This window comes from Trichosurus vulpecula, chromosome 6 (genome assembly GCF_011100635.1).
Source record: "Trichosurus vulpecula isolate mTriVul1 chromosome 6, mTriVul1.pri, whole genome shotgun sequence".
Taxonomy (NCBI): Eukaryota; Metazoa; Chordata; class Mammalia; order Diprotodontia; family Phalangeridae; genus Trichosurus; species Trichosurus vulpecula.
The window spans coordinates 246,649,399-246,666,188 of NC_050578.1; the positions used below are offsets into that span (position 1 = coordinate 246,649,399).

The 16,790-nt window shown below is 40.4% G+C and overlaps 1 protein-coding gene across 1 annotated transcript in view; it reads right to left on the bottom strand.

Moving 5' to 3' along the window:
* Positions 1-3,368: 3,368 nt before the first annotated feature.
* The window catches only part of SLC1A2 (solute carrier family 1 member 2), a 101,756-nt gene continuing 88,334 nt past the window's right edge, over positions 3,369-16,790 (bottom strand). The window contains exons 10-11 of the mRNA XM_036763549.1: positions 11,433-11,664; positions 3,369-5,192 (exon numbers count right to left, since the gene is read on the bottom strand). Coding sequence (XP_036619444.1) covers positions 5,121-5,192; positions 11,433-11,664 — 304 coding nt within the window. The 3' untranslated portion in view covers positions 3,369-5,120. The remainder of the gene's footprint in view (positions 5,193-11,432; positions 11,665-16,790) is intronic.

Genomic DNA, 16,790 nt, shown 5'->3' on the forward strand with positions numbered 1-16,790 from the left:
AATTTGATTTCAGACACTTGACGCACTTACTAGCTGTGTGACCTTGGGCAAGTCACTTAACCCCAATTGCCCTGCCTTCCCCCCTCAAAAAAAAAAAAAACAGCCAACCAACAAACAAACAAAAACCAAAGTGAGTTTGGTCAAATAAGAAGCAAACCAGAGTCACAGAGATTCATGGGAACCAAACTGATTCCCAGGCTTTTAGTTTTCAATCAGGCCAAAGCTAAAACAGCTTAGTTTCCTATTCATTAAGTTATAGTAAGTTAACAGAGACATAATCACCAGGTTTTGGCCATTGGGAAAGACGCAAAAATGACAATACACTCTCACATCAACTTTTTAGTTGGGGGGAGATAGAGACTCCGGGATTTTGTATGGGGGAGGGTGGCAAGGCAAGGCAGGTTCTGGTCAAGGAGGACTTCCTCACATGCTATCTGGTAACTTTTCAATTTTAATTCATTTTTCTAGTTCATGTGGTGCTAAGTTCAGTCGTTCCTAATCACCTAATCTAAGCTACTCAAGGTAGTAACACTTCCATTACACAAAGTGCTTTCGATGCCCTCTGGAGCTTAGGATCCATGCTTAGTTACAGGTCTGAGAAAGAATCTTTCAGAGCACTGTTGAATCCATTTGGGCTTATTGCTGCGATTCAAAAGACAAGACTGGACAATGAGGAGGTTGTGCTAGTGGGTGGAAGGGGGGAAAGAGAGCTAGAAAGCTCTAGTGTAGAAACACAAGCAACGTGAAGAATATTATTTTTAAAAATATTGATTAAAATAGTGTTTTCTTCATGAATACAGCAGCTTAAGAACAAGAACAACCCATTCATAAATAGCTCTTCATGAGACCTATCTTTAGTGTTCTTCTAATGAATCTCCAGTGCTTTCAAAGAATACACTGGGCATGCCCATGGTCTTTAAAGTCTATTTCATTTATAAACAAATAACTCAAGATCTTTCCAGCCTTCATTTGGAATTTGAAGGATCACAGGATGACAGATTTGTAGCTGGAAGGGATCTTAGTGGTCATCTAGTCCACCCTCCCTCAATCTCTGTAACACACTCCATTTCTAGAATCTGGGCTAGGAATCCACCTAATTGGATCATTCTTTAAGAACAGCATCTTCCCCAAGTCTTCTTGGGTTCCTGGCTCCTATTTAGGCTAGGAAGTGCAAGACCTAAATGTTCTCAGGGTACATGGTCATGCTTGTGTTGGCAATACTAATCCTAATATTCATACTCACACCCAAATTGGTAATTGTACAACACTATACTATACAAATACTACCAAATACTACTAAAATTATTATTACTTTAATAGGTCTTGGGAAAATCCAGCTTGATCTGACTAGGTCAGACTGAAGTAAGGGATTGTTTTGGGGGTTTAACAATTGCTGCTTCAGACAACTAAGGCTTCAGAATATGTCTATGTGCCTATGGGAAAATGTAGAATAGAAGCCACTGTCCACACAATTCAGTTCTGAATTGTGAGACCACAGTTGTTTGGTTTGAATGATCCAGATGATTGCTCCAGTTTTCTGCTTTCCTTTGCAGATATAGACATGGACTTGGTGGCTTTGAATAAATAACTAACTACCTTAACCAGATTTGAAAGAATGGTGATCCTCCCACGTAATGGGCCCATCTTTTCCTTCTCACAGAATGTAATAAATTTCACATTTTCTAAAAAGTAGCTGAGCTTAGGTTCAAACTGGGCTTCAGAATGGGGGGAAAAGTAAGAAGAAGCATTTAAGTGAGTTTATTTCTCACCTTCCCCATTCTCTACCTCTCTGGCCTAATTTACAAATGGCTGAGAAGAAACTTGCCAGCTAAACATGGAGATCTCATGGAACTGACTTGGTTATCTAGGTTCCCTGTTCCATGGAGGAGCACTTTGGGGCTGACGCATTGTACAATGCTTGATCTGGAGTAAGTTGAGTCCAAATCCTTTCTCTGCTGCTTACTAGTCACTTAACCTATTTAATCTCAGTTTCCCCCTCTGTAAAATGAGCATAGGACTAGATGGCCTATGTGGTACCTGCCAGCTCTAGACCTAGAACTTAGGGTTTTATTTTAATTAAATACAACATTAATGTACTTTGGAATGCCACAGGTTTCCCCAATGACTTTGTATATATAAATCTCTACAACAAAATTATAAACATCCTATAAAAACATATGCTGGGCATGAATTCTGAATTTGTTCTTCTTATGGCACATTATGTTGGGCTGGGTTAAGCATGGTGAAGAAAGAAGATGAGGTCTTTAAAACAGGGGGACCTAGTAGAAACCTAGACGATGTAGGGAAGATAGGAAGCCTCAGGATGTGAAGGAGGAAAACTTGCAAGAAAAATGCTAGGGAGCAGACTCATCAGGTGGCACCCTGAAGCTTTAGACTCATCCTAGCATAGTTTACAAATAAGAAGCTTAGCCTTAATAACCCTTCCCCTTAGAGTATTTCCTAGATTCTTCACAACACAACCAAGAACTCCTGGGATATCTGTCTGATTGATGTTAACCCTGTCATGTGAATAATCTTAGCTGTCTCCCTTCTTCTTGACTCCTGAGACAGAAAATGCTCAATCTGTTCTCTCTCAGCAATCCCTTGGCCTGCCAAGTTCCTGCCAGTACAAGGAAAATGAACCATGGAGCCATTTTCTATGAATGAAAAAGTATTGTGTAATACTGCTCCTTAGCTGATAGCAACTCTGCTGTAAGAGGCAAACACAACCAGATTCCAGTATTCCTTTTAAGGGAATGAGCTGTCTGCTTTGGAAGAAAGGAGCCACAGGGAGCAGAAAGGGAAGAGATGGGTAGCCAAGATGCCCACGATGTATCCCATCAGAATAGAACGTTGGCTTCTATCATTGTTCTTTTTGTCTTCCCATCCTTGAAATCACACTTTTTGCTTCCTGTCAGATAACCCCTATGTGAAGACCAAGAGTTATAGATATTCCTAGAAGCTTATTGGGCCAAATTCTTTGGTGATTTACTCACAAGTCCTCAGCAAACTCCAACTCAAGAAATTCAGGGGCAATACTGTGGACTTAAAAGGTATTAACTAAGGAGGGTATTTGGAAAGGTGCTAGTCAAATCCACCATTCTGGGCTCTACTCTAGGAAAGCGTTAATTTATACATGGACTTCCTTCAAACTTCCATAGCATCAAAATGGCTACCTGTATAGAAATGGCAAGGAGGTATCCTTTATTGTCACCTTCAAGATTTAAGGCTAAAGGGATACAACTACAAGGAATACAAGTTGTTTTTTTTCTCTATGGAATATATTACATATTAATCTTTTTTGGTCCCCTGATTCAAGAGAAGTATTGGAGCAGAAATCATTGGTATGGGCTGACATAAGGTAATAGAAGATGGACTTTTCTTTAAATTAAGTGTCTTGTGTGGATTTTTAGGCATCCAGTGTAAGTATACCACCCCTTTTCATATTATATAAATACTACATGGTTACAAAGGCTTTCCCTGCAAGGGGTTTTGGTCGGTTTGTATAGTTGTGTATCCTGGATTTCTTGAACTGTTGTGGAAAAAATAGGCGCCGTGTCCCCACTGTTAGGAACCCAAAGAATAATTCCATTTCAGTAGAAACCTAAATTATAACTTCAGTTCAGGAGAATGTAAGTTCCTTAAGGTCAGGGACTTTTTCATTTTTGCCTCTATATTCCTAATATCTAGCACAATAGAGCCTTGCCCAAAGTAGGTAACTAATAAATGCTTGTTTAAATTAAAACAATGCTACTGTATATGAGGAGACTGAAGCCCACTGTAAACATAGGCCAAACAGCTACAATAAATTTCATTATCACAGTTGGAGGCAAAACAGATTTCAACAAATCATCTTATTCTCGAGGCTAGTTAGTATTTACACTGACTGTCTTTAACGTTTGATAAATATATGCAGCAGCACTGGGCAAACATTATTTCTTAATCAATGATTAAGTTATTCAATAGGGAAAAAAACCTTACAATTAGAATGGCACAGTAAGAGATTATTCTAGGGGTTCTTTGGGCGGGGGGAGGGAAGAAGGTCCAGATCTGTGACTTCATGAGCATGGAGAGATTCTACTGAGGAAATGTCGCTTACCAATGTGCATTGGCACTTATTCTGCATCTTATACCATGAGAGAGTTGCAACTATGAAATATATGGGTTTTTAAAAATTTCTGTAGTTATTCATGAACATGAGTCAACATGGTGTAGGGCTTAGAAGTCCAGCTTTGGAGTCAGGAAGACCTGGGTTAGAGTCTTGCCTCTGACACCTATTGCTTATGTGACAGGGGACAACTTGTTTAATCTCTCTATGCTCCAAGCAACTCTATAAGATTATAAGTTACAGATGAATTGCCATTCTGCATAGGTGGTGGGAAATTCCATCCAAGAAATGGATGAACTCATGAGATCTGGATCTGAAAAACTTTATTGATAGAGGGATACAGAGGGCAGAAGATGAGAGTGTTTGGAATCAATCTTCTTGAATCTAGTTCCCTCTAAGGTCTTTTTTTAAAATGATTTTGGAGACACTTAATTTAAAGGGCACCTGGAAGACAAGTGGTCAGCATTCACAGAAGCAGGTGCTTGCTTTGAGTCAAGCACGTGTAAAACTTGGAAGAGGATTTTCGATTAGATGAAGCTTGCTGGTGGTATCTCTTGTGCATCCCAAGAGGAAACATTGAAAATACTTTAAGTCAGTAGCACATCCTAATTTTCTTGTGCCCTGAGTCCCTGCAGTTCCCCGCACTGGCTTCACCACATTTTCACATTCTCTGTGGAAAGAATGTTTCCATTCTTTCTACAGTTGGAGTGCAGGGGGACACCAGTGAGAGGGCATCTCTAATGCAAACTGATTCTTCCAGCTGCCTCCATCCAAACAGTAATACAACGGAGAGGGTTAAATGGTTACGGCCAGTTATTTGGCAAAGACATTGCCCTGTGCTTACAAAGGCTGCTTTATGACACCTCCTCCTAGGCTCAGTTAACAAATTAAGTAAGCATATTTATGTATCTTTTTTTAAAGAATGTTTTTGCTTAATCTTTACATCATCTTTTACCATTGGGTAACTTCGGAGAGTTTATTCAAGGTGGAGCTCGGAGTCTGTTTCTGGGCTTTAGTGATCCCGCTTCCAGGGTTCTTCCTCACCATGACAATCTGCTGACTTTCCATTGGTTGCCAGTATGACCTGAAAATAGTGAGCATTAACATCCAGCTTACAGGTCAGCAAACAAAGACCACGAGTGGGGTAGGTGGAGGAAGGGCAGTGCTGCAGTCATCATCACCAGTGGGAGGGGACATGCCACCAAGGGGTTTTTAATACTGACTTGCAAATATCGGTACATTCATGAGGATAAGGCTTTGGGAACAATTCATTGAGTTGTGTGCATGAAGGGAGAGGGGTATTTAACTATACACGCCCATCAATAGAACACTCAGAGAAAATGTTGCTACACACAACCACATAAAACACATAATGAACTGGACAGCTATCTCTAATTATTCATGGGAAAGGTTCAGTTGCGATCAGGTCAGACTAGCTTGTTAGTTTCAGATTGAGTTTCTGTCAATGGATCATATCTATATTTCAAATGAGACTATGTTTATAAAGTGCTTTGTAAATCTTAATATAAATGTTAGTTATTATTATCATTGTTATTTGTGTCATAAACACAGTTAAACAAATGCAAATGCACACACACACATACACACAAAAACTAAATAATGTTTAACTTTTTACAAATGAAGCATATAAGATACAGGGGGGAGCAGTGGATAGAGACCTAGCCTCAGAATAGCAATATCTATGTTCAAGTCCTGTCTCTGACACATATCATCTGTGTGACTTCAGCTAAGTTAGTTAACCTCTCAGTGCCTTAGACAACTCCCTAAGACTACAAGTTACAGATAAATTCCTGATCTGCATTGGTGGAAAGAATTCCCTACGTGGATGAAATAATGGATCCAGACCTCCAAAAATTACTTACACAAAGTTGCCTCAGGCAACTTTCCCAGGCTGTAAGTTTCAAAGGAGTTTCTTAACAAGAAATTCCTTAAACCACTGAAATCACAGGTTTGCTAGATAGATTAGCTAAATAGTTAGATGGTTAGGTAGATTGATTGATAGATCAAGAGATGGATAGATAGATGGATGGACTGATAAATAGTAGGATGCACACCCATGACATATGTGATTTGTGATTTTGTCATTGTGAGAACTCCCAGTGTGAGGATTCCCTCCATCCACATACATCATAATCCATCTATTACTTAGTAGACACATCCTAGGCAGCTGGAAGTACAGTGTCATGTACAAGGTCACACAGCAAGCAGTAGAGGCAGAAAGTTGAACACAGATCTTTTTAACTTTAAGCTTAGCACTTAGTATTCAATGCCACACTGTCCCAGATACACATACATATATACACATATACATACATATTACCTATTTTGAGAAGCAGCATGAAATTTTGGTAGATTGACTCTACCAAAAGACTTCTCCCTCTTTTAGGAAGGGAACTAGAAATTCTAGATCAATATCACTGATTAAAATGAGACAAATGCTAATTGTTTGTTCCATTGGAGATATTCATTAGGGTCATATTCCCTTGGGAGTGGATGAAGAGCTGCATTTCCAAATAGTTTAGACCAACACAAACTGAACCTTTACCAAGGGAGAATATCTTTCAGCTATACAGTCCTAAGAACATGTCCATTTTCCTAGCTTACCTTCCATCTTCCTGTCCTCAACTTCATGGGGGAACCTTAAACCCAGGACTGATATTCGACAAGATGGAGAGACTGGATTTATGGAGGCATTGGGACATGGAGACATGACAAAATGCACCAGGGTTGGAAACATATTTGACCTTCTCAAACAAGTGGAAGTGAGATGCATGCATGAGGGTGACATGCTGGGAGCCAAACACCAAGTACTTTTCATAAATTGAGCAAATGAAATGCCATCTCTGCTACCCCATCCCTCAACCCACCCCACCCATGCCCAAACAGTACAAAAAGCTCATGCAAACATAGATCCCCTCACAAAAGATGGGCTAGCTGGCAGAGAAATAAAGGCTACTAACAAATTACAAACTCTGGTGCTAGACACATGCTTTAACATAAGGAAACCAAGATGGTATGATCATGCATTTGTTAGTATTGTGATCAGAGCCACAGCAAAATTGTCTTTCCCATTCAGCAAATGGTGGAGAATTGTTTCATTCTTTGTACTTATATCCTGGCACCCTGCAGGATTCTTGGTATGTTGTAGAGGCTTAATAAATACTTATTGATTGTTTGAAAGAGGGCAGGACTTCCAAGGGCTGCCCAGAAAATTTGCCTTTTTTGATGCAAGTCTGAATACACTCATTTAACTTTTAATGATGAGCCAGAGCAAGAACAGAAGGCTAAATCACACTGTGAGGCTCTGGGAAGGACCAGATGGCGTCAACATGGGTGGGAGGTTGTTCTTGCAATGAGTGGAGATTGTTTCAAGTGGGGCCGGGGATGTAGTTCCTTTGGTATACTTCATTCTCATTGTGTGAATTTGCAAGTAGGTTGGGGATGTCCCCATAACGATGGGTAAAAGATCGAGAGGATTGATAAGAAGTCCTTGAAAAATGCTTCTCAGCAAACGTCGAGAAATCCCATGGGAAATGATTGGGGTTGAACATGAGAAAATTCAAAGGAAGCAGCAAATATGACCCAGACAATGTGGACCAAGAGGTTGATCTCTCTTCATCAATATCTCTGCCACTCTACCCTCCCAATTTTCGGCAACCATGCCCCACAATGAATTGGCATTGACTTTTTTCTCCCTCAAACAATGGTTGAATAACAACAACTCTTCACTCCAGACTCTTGAATTTAGAGGTAAGAGTTCTGAGTGCAAATCCTGTCTTTAACTCACTTACTTTGTGAATATGGGTACATTAATTCATCTCTTTGGATTTCAATTTCTTCATCTGTAAAATAGCACTCCAGTGCTTACCTCCCAGGATTGTCATGAGACTCAGACAAGACACTATATGTAAAGCACTTTGGGGACTTTAAAGCACTATTAAAATGTGGTTTGAGCACTAGATCTGGATTTGGGAAGACCTGAGTTCCAATCCAGCCTCAGATACTTTCTAACTGTATGACCTTGGGCAAGTCACTTCACCTCTGTCTGCCTTAGTTTCCTCACCTGTAAAATGGGAATAAGACTAGTATCCATCTCCCAGGGTGGCTGTGAGGATAAAATGAGGTAATGTTTGTAAAGTGCTTTGCATACCTTAAAGCTATATATAAATGCTTGACATCATATCAGTTATTTAGTAAAATTATTTACTGAATTCTGCAGAAAACTAAGACCCTTATTAAGAACATAAGAACATTTTTTTTGTTTCAGTCATCTTAATGGCTTAAACATTGAGACTACCAGCCAGCTCACTAGATAGCTAAACAATGAAACTACAAATGATTGACTTAACGAGTTAAGTAATTGATATGTACATAGCTCTAAGGTTTGCATAGCACCTTGTACACATTATCTCACTGGATCTTCACAAGAAGCCCATGAAAGGCTTTTAAAGATGGATAAACTAAGGTTCAGAGAGGATAATTGAATTTGACCACGGTCCCATAACTATGAAATTCTGGATTTGAACTCAGAACTTTCTGATTAAAGTCTAAAACTCTTCCCACTACTTGAGTAACATAGTTATGGAACTGTCTAGCTAAAGTAATAGTTACCATAATCTGAAATATGTCTCTCCAGCAATATGTAAGCTCCTAAGAGCAGTGATTCTTACTTATTTAATTTCTGTACCCTGCATATCTAATTTGATTCCCTGAACACAGTAGATGCTTAGTAAGTGCTTGTTGGATTGGACTGGATTGGTCATATAGTCCACCATCAGAAACTAAAGGAACAATTTCCAAATGCTCCGCTGAAGGTGTTGGACCACAGCACCCACCAAACCAAACCAGAGTGGTTTGTGTCTTTCCTCAAAAGATAAGAGAGAGGAATATGGTAAGTCTTGTGGATTTAGAGAAGAAAGATACTCTAGAGGTCACCTCATCTAATACCTTCTTTTTACAGGTGAAGAAACTGAGACCCAGAGCAACCAAGTAATTAGCCCAAAGTCACACAAGTGGTAAGTGGCAAAGTCAGAATTTGAACCCATCTCTTCCAATTCCAATTACAAACTCATGTGGAATCCCCTTTCCTAGAATCTGTCACATTGAATGAAGCTCATAAACCTTGTTTTGGCTGTAGTGTTTACAGGGACTGGCATTCTTATTTCATTTTGGTTGTGCTAAATATTAGTATTGCTAGCAAGAGAAATTGATGGAGACTTTATTTCAACATCCTTGAGAACTAAAATATGAGGTCCTGGAGAATGAGCAAAGAGATGGAGGCACTCAACAGAAGATTTGCTAAGTTGAATGAATGCAACATTCATTAACCTGGAGTCTTGTCTCTTCCACCTTTGTTTCTTTCTCTGTTTCTTTCCTTCTTTCCTTCTTTCCTTCTTTCTTTCTTTCTTTCTTTCTTTCTTTCTTTCTTTCTTTCTTTCTTTCTTTCTTTCTTTCTTTCTTTTCTTTTCTTTCTTTCCTTCCTTCCTTTCTTTCTTTCTTATTTTCTTTCCTTCCTTCCTTTCTTACTTTCTTTCTTATTTTCTTTCCTTCCTTCCTTCCCTCCCTCCCTCCCTCCTTTCCTTCCTTCCTTCCTTTCTTTCTTTTTTTCTTTCTTTCTTTCAGCAGTAAATGGAAATTTCAATGGTGGGGGGAGGGGGGGGACCCAGAGCATTCAACCAATGGAACCTTGAAAAAAATGCCTTTCTTTGGTTTCACTTTTGTTTCAAAATGTCTGTTTCTATCTAATTGGAGGGAGTTTTCCAGTCTTCACTGATTGTCAGACAAACTTTTCTTTGTCAGCCTTCCAGACCAAAGCCATCTGAATGGTTTTCAGGCGGGGTCAAGCTCCATCTTTGATTTACCATCCATATTCACCATGATTCCATAAGAACATAGAGAGGGGATGAGATGATAGAATGATTAATTTGGAGCTGTAAGAGTCTTGGAATTCTAGTCTATTCTTCTTATTTTACAGAGGGGAAGTCTGAGGCCCAGAGAGATAAAACAAATGGCCCAAAGTCACAGAGGTAGTAAGTGCTAGCATTTCCACATAGGTTTTCTGACTCTAGTTATAACATACTTTCTACTATACTTCACTGTTTCTTTTTTTGATTCCAAAAATATAGGCCATTTGGAAGCTTGGTCTCTTACTGAGCAAGGAGTTGCAATCAGTCAACCAGAAATGCAGAACTCTGGAAAACAGAGCTATTTCTATATTACCATCAATCCCTCCAGCTGAAGTTTCATAGCTTCTCTTTGGAAGGACTATGAGGCAAACTATTACAGGGAGAAGCTTACTCTTGAATGAGGAGGAGAGTTGCCACAACCATATGGGCACATCCACAATGCACCACGTACTCTGATGTATCTTGGAATGACCTCTGATAAAGTCCAGAAAAGTCTTTTCAAACACATGCTATGAGTTGATCTCTTGCCCATCTGCCAGGGATTTCCCAAGTTTGCTCTGCTCTGATCATAACATTCCCCAGAAGCAGACATTAGTTACAGCAAGGACCAGACAGAGTCAACTGAGTTTTCTCTACCTAATCCCACATAAGTTAGGAGGTAAGTACAAAAACCACATGCTGCATTAGAAAGGGAGCTGGGCATGTGGTGAATTGTTTTGTGTTTCTTTAAAATACTGTCATAGATGAGGGCTCTAATGAAAAAGAAGGTGGCTCTTGGTGAGAAAATTTTTCCCTGGTCAAGGAACAATGGGTCCACCAGGGTAGTGTTCACACGTACCAGAATGAGCTAATATTAGGCTTGGCAAATGGGTATTATTCCATGTTTCCCCACTGAACAATATACAACAAGGGGGTAAAGCTTGTGTTCTGTAATTGAATGGGCAACCTATATTTTTGGCTTAGTCTTGAGTTTAAAAATAGGATATTAAAAAAATCTAGGAACCCCAAAGGCTCACTTTGGCTATGTCTTCAAAACAACTGGTCAAATTGAAGAAGCGTAATGGAGGAAGAGGTAATTACTAGAGGCAAGAGAGGTCTCTTGTTCATGTTCCCCTCCACTTAGCAGCAAATGCTTTCTAAATAGGGCTTTAAAAAAGGCTACCATTAAGGAGTATATGTGGGGAAACCAAGCCATTGGTTTACATCCTGTAGATATAATAAACCAATGGATTGACTTTTAGACTGATTTTTGGCATCTTGGAGAAACTTAGGTTACTCTGTGATCTTTGGGAAACCAATTTAGAAAATTATACATGCAGGTTGTTGGGTTTTTTTAAAAGGAAAGGGAGCATGCATTGCTAGATACATGTCTCAATATCCAGAAACGGGAAAGGTACCTTGCACTCATCTACTATGACAGAGTTGTGTGCTGAGTAAACACACTGATTTGAGTTGTTTTCCCTATGGTTTTTCATGTCATCGTAAATTGATTGAGTCTTGGTCATTTCTATGTCTTCATGCCCTCGGTGCTGTGAATCAATGCTGTCCAGCTCAGCCTTAGACAGGTGGTAGACGATGCCAGCCCCAAAGGAGTCCCCTACAACATTGACTGAAGTTCTCATCCTATCCCTGTGGATAAAGAAAGAAAAAAGGAAATGAAAGCAAGGAATAATTGAAATAACTTGTAAACATGAGGAGCGAGGCTTCGCAAATCTGTCTTCTTGCAGTTAACATTTTGTCTGGGTTCCAAATGGTATTTAGAAAACACAGACTTTAAATATGTTTTTCTGGGTTATCCTCCCCCCCCGCCACATAGTGTCACTGAAAAGATGAACTTCCTGTGGAATTCTTAAAAAAAGGATAACCAGTAGACATCCGTCATGGAACCTGGTGTTCCATCTTGCCAAAGCCACTGGAGAGCACTACCCTGTCATTCTCTCTAGGACCTGTGAGTGTCTTATCCTTGGAATCAAGTTACTTATGGCCATAAGAATGATGGAAGCTGGGGTGATGAAAGAGCTTAATACCAGAGCAGTTCATTTACATCCTAAAGATGAATTTTGTGCTCCCCACTGCATCTCCAGTCTCAATAGTCTTTCCCTCTCATTCAAGGCCCCACTCTTCACCACGCTGCTTTTCAGAATTGAGGATCAATCTGGAGACAATTTATATCCAGTGCTTGGTGTCCAGCAAAAGAAAGGAGAAATAAAGTACCTTCCCAGCTCATTATGTGGAATTTTATAGTGGGACAAGACCAGAAAAGGCATCTTATCCCAATTCTTCTACAACTCATCTGACAAGAAACCATCCAGCTTTTGCTCAAAGACCTCCAAGGAGGAACCCACTGCCTCCTGAGAAAGCCTATTCTGCCTCCAGATAGTTTTCATTGTTGGTATTTTTTTCCTCATATCAAATTAAATTTGCATTTTTTCAACTTTCACCTCTTGTTCCTAGTTCTGCCCTCTGGGAATGTAATTCTACCACCTCTTTGATATTACAGACCTTACAATACTTGAGTTGACTCTCTTATCCCCATAAGTCTTCTCTCCTTCAACTAGAATATCCCCCGATTTCCTGAGAACCCTCATTTGGCATTAATTTCAGGCCCTATCCCATCCTCCTCTTTCCTTTTCTCTGGATTCTTGTTAACTTTTCCTTTAACTGGATAGGATAATTCAGATGTGATCAGAATATATCAGAGAATATGGCAAGATGATCACCTCCATATTTCTGGATGCTAAATAAGCCTGTTAACTTTCTTGGTTAAGATACCACACTCATATTGAGCTTGGAGTACACTAAAATCCCCTAGATCTTCTTCAGATGAAATGCTATCTAGCCACACCCCTGCCTTATACTTGTGTAGCTAGTGTGAGACATCACAATCACCTCTCTTAAATTTCATCTTATTGAAAGAGACAGAGACAGAGAGACAGAGAGACAGAGAGAGAGAGAGACAGAGTCAGAGACAGAGACAGAGAGAGACAGAGAGAGAGACAGAGACAGAGAGACAGAGAGACAGAGACAGACAGAAAAACAGAGACAGAGAGACAGAGAGAGATGAGAGAAAGACAGAGACAGAGGAATAGAGAGACAGAGGAAGAGAGACAGACAGAGAGACAGACAGATACAGAAACAGAGACAGATAGACAGATAGAAACAGAGACTGAGACAGAGAGCACAAAATCATTGTCTAGGGTTGAAGAAGGATGATGCTCCCCTCAAAGCACTCCATATTCAAGTCAGTAGACTTTGTTGCTATTGCGTGCACTTAACATTCCTTCATTTTTCTGCCCTCCATCTCTGGAATGCTCTCTCTCCTCACCTGTGCCTCTCTCAGCTCCCTTCATGGCTCAGCTCAGGTACCACCTTGTATAATCAGCCTTTCCTGATCCCCACCCTCCTGTAGGTCCACAGTTGTTATTGCTTTTCCTCCCCGCCCCCACACCAATTACTTTGTATTTTCTTTTAAAATATTTGATCTTCACCTATCTGTGTATATGCTGTTTTCCCCAGTATAATATAAGCTCATTGTGGGCAGGGACCCTTTCATGTTCTGTCTTTGTTTTTCTTAGCAGTGTGCCTAGCACATAATTGGAGATTAACAGATACTTGTGGAATATAACCGAATTCTTGCCTTTTTTATAGTGCATCAGTGGGTCAGAGCAATCCAAGTATTTGCTTTCCTGCTCTCCTGGGGGCCAGAGAGGCAAAGATATCAAGCTTATTGTTTTCTCTAAAAACTCTCTAAAGAGGGTCTTTTTAATGGGATCTATCATATTCACACCCTTCACAAGATAGGCTGGCAAAATTCCCACAATGCCCCACACTTAAATACAATTCCCAGAGATAGCAGATGGTTGCTGTCCCTGACCCTCTTCTTTGCAAATACAAATAAGAAAGTTACAGGGGAATGTTTGCCCTCTGAACTTATCCAAAAGTAGAAATTTAGGGATTTTTTAGCAATGGTAAGAATTGCAAAATTTTAGTTCACACACAAAAAACTGTCTCAACGGGCCAGTTCTTAGGCCTTGAGAAAGCCTGGGAAAATGAAAGCTGACGTTATTCATAGCTTTCTAAAGCCTGCCCTGACATGTTGACCTCAGGAACAAAATCTTCAGAGACATTACAGGATACTGGAATGGCTCTGTATTTCCTTTCACCAAATAGTCTTAAACTTCCCAAGTAAAGTCATGAATGACACCCTTGGGTTAAAATGTAATGCTCCTGGCTTGCCAAAAAAGAAGGTGGATATTAAAAGACACCGATATAGCTTTAGAGGATTTTTAAAATTTAGTAGAGATGCTTGAGAAGACATGTCTGCCCATCTGGTTCCATCAAGAGCCAAGATGGAGAGAGGGCTCCGGCACATCTCTGATGCTCAGGCTGAGCCACTGGCTGGAATCTCTGACCAGAAAGGGGAGGTGGAGCAGAGGAAGGGCTGTTGCTTTCCCATCTTATAGTCAGAACGTTGATGCATTTGGCAGGCAACTTTCTGCAGCATCTGAAAACCTTGATCCTGATAAGAGAGCGTGAGGAGGGAGGGAAATCTAGCCATAGGAAAAAAAACCATAAAATCATGCCTGGCTTTTATCAGAGCTTCTACCTCAGCGGAAATTGCACAAGTGAAGACAAAGAGACTTGGGTTCAAACATTACTTCAGACACTTGCTTTGTGGCAGTGGCAAATCCTTTAACTTTTCTGGGTCTTAGTTTCTTTATCTGTGAAATCAGGACATTGGACTTAATGACCTTTAAAGGTTCCTTCCTGCTCTAAATCAATGATTCTGGAACAGCCCCAGAGGAAAGAGTCAGAACCAGAAGCGACGGGTGTCTTGCAAAGAGGCAGGTGTAGATTTAATATCATGAAAGCCATCCCAACAATGAGAGCTGCCCCAGTGCCTGATAGGCTGCATTGGGAGGTGATGAGTTCCTCATCCAAGGAGAGACTGGAGAACCACTAGTTGGGTGGCTGTGGAGGGGAGGATTAGAAGGCTATTGATGGCTATTGACACCCCTCCTAACTCTTTCTATGATTCTTTTCATTCTGATCTTCAGAAAGCAGGCCCCAGAGGTGGGAGGGAGCTATGACCGATTCACCCTCCCCATCATGCACAAAACACAGGAAATAAGCGTAACTGCCTCAGGCTTTTTGCTTTCAGGTGTGGGTGGAGGTGAGAGATGTGCTTAGCTGTGGGGGAGTTGGGGCAGAGAGCACCAGGAAAGAAGACAGGAAGGAAGGTGGAGGAGAAGGGGCCGTCTTCATCATCAGGGGCTAAGGAGAACCTGAGTCTCATATGCTGACTTGGATGATCCAGCGCTGAGATAGCCACTCACACTGAGTGTTGTCCTTCTTCAGCATCACCCTTGATGATTTTATCAAAGTTTCATCTGTATATTAATGTGATGGATGAAAGAGTTCACCAAGTACATTTTGTCTAAGAGGCCCTGAGCTCTCTAAAGAAGGATTTTTCATTAATCAATTATTTAATCAATTCATTTCATTCATTCATCCATCCATCCATCCATTCATTCACTCACTCATTTATTCATCCATCCATCTCTTTATTCATTCACTCATTTGTTTGTTCATCCATCTCTTCACTTATTCATCCCTTCATTCATTCCCTCATCCATCCATCCATCTCTTCATTCATTCACTCACTCATTTATTCATCCACCCATCTCTTTATTCATTCACTCATTCATTTGTTCATCCATCTCTTCATTAATTCATCTCTTCATTCACTCACTCATTCATCCATCCATCTCCTCATTCACTCACTCATTCATTCATCCATCTCTTCATTCACTCACTCATTCATCCATCCATCCATCCACTTCATTCATTCATTCACTCACTCATTCGTACATCCATTCATTCACTCATTTATTTAATCATTCATTCATCCATCCCTTCATTCATTCACTTATTCATTCATCCATCCCTTTATTCATTCATTCATTCATTCAACAAGCAATGCCAGGCACTGAGGACAGAAAGACAAAAAATCAAAACTCCCTGCCCTCATAAGCTTGTGCCAGATCAAGGGATGAAGGTGAAGGAGCAGGGAGAATGTGATAGGAATGCAAATAAGTCAACACAAAGTATAGAAAATATAATTTCAGGCCTGGGGAAGAGGACACTAGTGATTGTGGGGTGGGGGAAGAAGGCTGTCAGGAAATGCCCCTTGGAGGACGTGGCTGGTGAGCAAAGCTTTGAGGGAAGCTAGGGATGATTATCAGGGGAAGGGATGAAGGGGAGTATATTTCAGGCAAAGGGCTCAGCCAGAGAATCATTGCTATCCGAAAGTGAAATGGGAGGGAATAGACTTCCCCTCCCAAAGAAGGACTACTTTTAGCAGCGCTTGGATCATCACAGAAGAGACTGTGCTCCAGGTCAGTCTATTTGGCCTGGGAAGGCCTTTTCAACTCTGAGACTCTAATTCTGGCCCCTTCACCCCCACCAGGAAGGCAAAGGCCAAAAAAAAATAATTATCTCATTAAAAGAGTGAGATAACTCTGTTGAGTTTGAAATTAAAAAAAAAAAGCTTGCCAATCCCAGTCTTTTGGTCACATGTATGATTTCTCAACTTTTCTTGGCTTCAGTTTCCTCAACCATAAAACAGAAACAGTAAGAACACCTATCTCCCAGGCTTATTGTGAGGACCAAAGGAGGTAGCATATATAAGGTGACTTGCAAACTTTAAATGTATGTGCATATACATGTACGTCTATATGTGCATGTAGGCTTAT